Raw genomic sequence first — 3,609 nt, 5'->3', positions numbered from 1 at the left:
AAGATATATAACAATGTGATAATCTATTTATAATAGATTATTATTTATATATATTATGACATAGTTGATTAGATAGAATCATATTTTACCCTAATCTAATGATAACAAAAATTTACTGTACTTATTTTGGAGGAAGGATAAGTATGTTATCAATTTTACCATTTTTTACGGTTTCCGGAAGGAATAATATTAAAAAAAAGAGAAAAAAAAAAAGAAAAAAGAAAAAAAGGGGAAAATTTTGTGGGTAAGGCAATGTGAAAGAGAGTTTTTAAAGCATGGGAATGTGAATGGGTGGCTGTGGCACTAAGTTTTCTCTGCTCCAACTTACTCTCTATAGCCTTTCATCCAACAACTCCTTATCCCTCAAAAAGTAAAACCCCCCTCTTCTTCTTCTTCTTCTTCTTCTTCTTCAACCCAAATCCATGGAGTCCCAATACATTCAAAGGCACCACAACCACAATCCCACACATGACCAGTGCTCCTCCGCCATTTTCAAGCACATCAAAGCTCCAGTTCACCTCGTACATCTCTCTTCCTTTCCTCCCATCTTTTTATTTTCATATTCTTGTACTTTAAGGGAATCAATACGTGATTTGGTTCTTTTCTTGTTTTCTCAGGTATGGTCCTTGGTCAGGAGCTTCGATCGGCCTCAGAGGTACAAGCCTTTTGTTAGTCGTTGTGTGGTGAGAGGAAATAGCCTTGGAATTGGGAGTCTTAGAGAAGTTGATGTCAAATCTGGGCTTCCTGCCACTACTAGCACCGAGAGATTGGAGCTTCTTGATGATGAAGAACATATACTTGGTGTCAAGATTGTTGGTGGTGATCACAGGCTTAGAGTATTGCTTTCTGTTCTCTTTTCTTTTACACTCTTTCTAATTGCTTTCTCTCTTGGGGATTTTCTCTTCATAAATATTGCTAACTTGCTCCAATTTAACTACTGTTTTAGCTCAAATTTTGTGCTAGTAGGTTATTTAATTTTCATAGATTGGTTGTGAGGTTTGATTGGGATCTAATAACACTCTCGAGATTTTCTTCTTCGATACTATGTTAAACGGTTGATTGTCTAACCGTTTGACCCAAAATCCATCCCTTTTGAGTTTGAAATAAGAAGAAGATCAACTAGCGAAAATCAATATTTTAGATATGAAGGAAATAAAGATAGCGGTATTAAACGCAGGATCTGTTAGACCATCTACTCTTATACCAAAAGATTAAGCTATATTAAATCTCCGATCCCGCAAGCTTAAACGAAAGAGTGATGGTAAATTTAATAGTATATCATCTAAGACCGCTAAACTCAAAAAGTTTAACCAGGAAGATCGTGGAAAATTTCAAATGATTGTTAATGTTAATTGGACGATTGGATGATGTTACAAGGTTTAGACATGGAATCTTCTTTTCTGTATCGTATTCTACTACCACTAAAATCAAAAGCTTAAGTTGATGTTTGAACGTGTGAAGTCTCATCCGTAGAGTATGGTATAGGGCAGGATTTTATACTTACATGATGGAAATGTTGATTGTCTTGAATACTAATGCAAGTTATGGAACAATTTGAGCGCATTTGAAGTTGATTTCTTTGAGATCCTGAATTCTTTGCAGAACTACTCTTCGATCATCACTGTCCATCCCGAAGTTATCGATGGAAGACCAGGGACACTGGTGGTTGAGTCATTTATTGTGGACGTGCCTGAGGGGAACACCAAGGAGGAGACATGTTTCTTTGTCCATTCCCTTATAAACTGCAACCTCAAATCACTGGCTGATGTCTCTGAGAGGATGGCCGTGATGCAGGATGCAGTCGAACCAATTCATCCATACCAGGTATAGCCAGAAAAGGTGTACAATCAATAACAAAGGAAGCGTTTTCTATAGATTTTTCTACGTCGCAGCAGATTTGCCATCTCATTGGAGACTCACCCAGTATCCTCTTCTGATTTTGTTTTCATATATGTTTTGAATGTTAGGATGGTGTCTTTGTGTTGATAGTCTTGTTTTCAGCATTGTTTGCTTTGGATTTATGGAACCCCTAAAGTGGGAAAATGTGGAGTTCTGTTTTGTTTTTCATTGATTGTTATGTACGTATTTGTGGTATAGAGATGCTTTGATCAGTGTATAGATACTTGAGGTGTTATGTATATAATATCAACTTTGAGATGGTATCACAATCACTCTGTTTTTGCTTTTATTACAACCCTTTTTGTTTTAGATAGAAATCTATCTTATTTTAACCTAGAATTTACATTATTATCTTAATTTTAATTTCCATATAGATTGATTTGGTTTCCATCTTTTGTTTTGTTTTTGTTTTTCTATGATTTAATAGTATACCATGCGATAGAAATCAGGGGGCTAATATGTGAGTAAAAAAACTTTTCTAGTATTTTTGCTTTTTTTTTTTTTTATTTATTTAAAAATGCAATGCTTTAAGTAAGGTAAGTTGGTTGATTGTACATATGCATGCATATATATACATACACATGTATAGATACATATACATAAATATAAATACATTTATACATACATATCTATAGGCATATATATACATTAGGAAAGTTGGAATTTTACGTAAGGGGATTAAGTTCATATAAATATAATTTTAGATGAATCGATATAATATTTAAATTATATAATATCGACAAAACAAGCAAAATTAATTGACACACAATAATGGTACATCTAGAATTTCAGGTTAGGAGCACAACTTTTATATATAAATAAAATTTCAGCTCATTAACAACTTAATTTATGACATCTTTAAAAAATTTATACAGTAAAACATGACATCTTTATTGTTGTGTGTCTAATATGTAGTTCCAAATATTTTTTTCTAAAATAAATAATCACTATTTGCTACGAGATGAAATTTTAAAGTTTAATTTGAAATAAAATATTTTTTATATAAAAAATAATGACTTAACTTTTAGGGTAATTAGAATGGATAACAATTGTTAGAATAATTATTAACTATCTAGCAACATTTTAAAAAAATTGCAAATATAGCAAAATCTATCGGTGATAGACTTCTATCGTTGATAGACTCCTATGGTTTATCAGTGATAGACCAACATTTGCTACATGGTCTATCGGTGATAAACTCCTATCGTTGATAGATTTTGACAAATTTTGCTATATTTACAATTTTTTTAAAATGTTGCTATATACTTAATTATTTTGAATATAATTGCTACATTTGCAACTATCCCTAACTTTTAAGCAGTTTTATATATATTTTTTATGAGATTTTTAGATGTTAAATTGAAAGTTTATATATTTATTAAACATTTTTAGGAGATTTATTAAAGTTAAAATTGAAAGTTTAGATATTTATTAGTCATAATTGTAGACTAAACTTATACTAACTTAAGCTTATTTTAAAAATAATGATAGAATAAATAACAAAGTAAAAGAAATTATATGTATAAACAAAGGAGTTCCTTGGTCGTTGTTGTTTGCCATTCTCAACTCTTGTCTCCTCTATCTCCTAAGTTGCCGAAGTGTTCATTCTATCTTGGGGTCAAAGTTGAGTTCATGTTGTTCTCTTTCGCTCATAAACTTTGTTTGCGTATTCTTCGGATAAATATGCAATTAAACCAAAACAGAACTATG

General features: G+C 31.6%; 1 protein-coding gene across 1 annotated transcript; it reads left to right on the top strand.

The window, feature by feature from the left end:
* Positions 1 to 211: 211 nt before the first annotated feature.
* LOC103500095 (abscisic acid receptor PYL5-like) lies at positions 212 to 2,168 on the top strand. Its single transcript, XM_008463302.3, has 3 exons — positions 212 to 521; positions 618 to 836; positions 1,603 to 2,168. Exons 1-3 carry the CDS (start codon positions 423 to 425, stop codon positions 1,828 to 1,830), a joined length of 546 nt encoding a protein of 181 aa, XP_008461524.1. The 5' UTR covers positions 212 to 422; the 3' UTR covers positions 1,831 to 2,168.
* Positions 2,169 to 3,609: the final 1,441 nt, after the last annotated feature.

The sequence above is a fragment of the Cucumis melo genome, chromosome 1, assembly GCF_025177605.1.
Source record: "Cucumis melo cultivar AY chromosome 1, USDA_Cmelo_AY_1.0, whole genome shotgun sequence".
NCBI classification, from domain to species: domain Eukaryota; kingdom Viridiplantae; phylum Streptophyta; class Magnoliopsida; order Cucurbitales; family Cucurbitaceae; genus Cucumis; species Cucumis melo.
Note: the sequence above shows the minus strand (reverse complement) of the source record. Positions and strands in the feature narration are given on the sequence as shown.

What these genes read in the sequence shown, in the direction of transcription:
- LOC103500095 (XM_008463302.3), top strand. Translation starts at nt 423, where the DNA reads ATGGAGTCCCAATACATTCAAAGGCACCACAACCACAATCCCACACAT. An exon ending in TCAAAGCTCCAGTTCACCTC is followed by an intron (nt 522 to 617) that starts GTACATCTCTCT and finishes TTGTTTTCTCAG; the next exon opens with GTATGGTCCTTGGTCAGGAG. An exon ending in GTGGTGATCACAGGCTTAGA is followed by an intron (nt 837 to 1,602) that starts GTATTGCTTTCT and finishes AATTCTTTGCAG; the next exon opens with AACTACTCTTCGATCATCAC.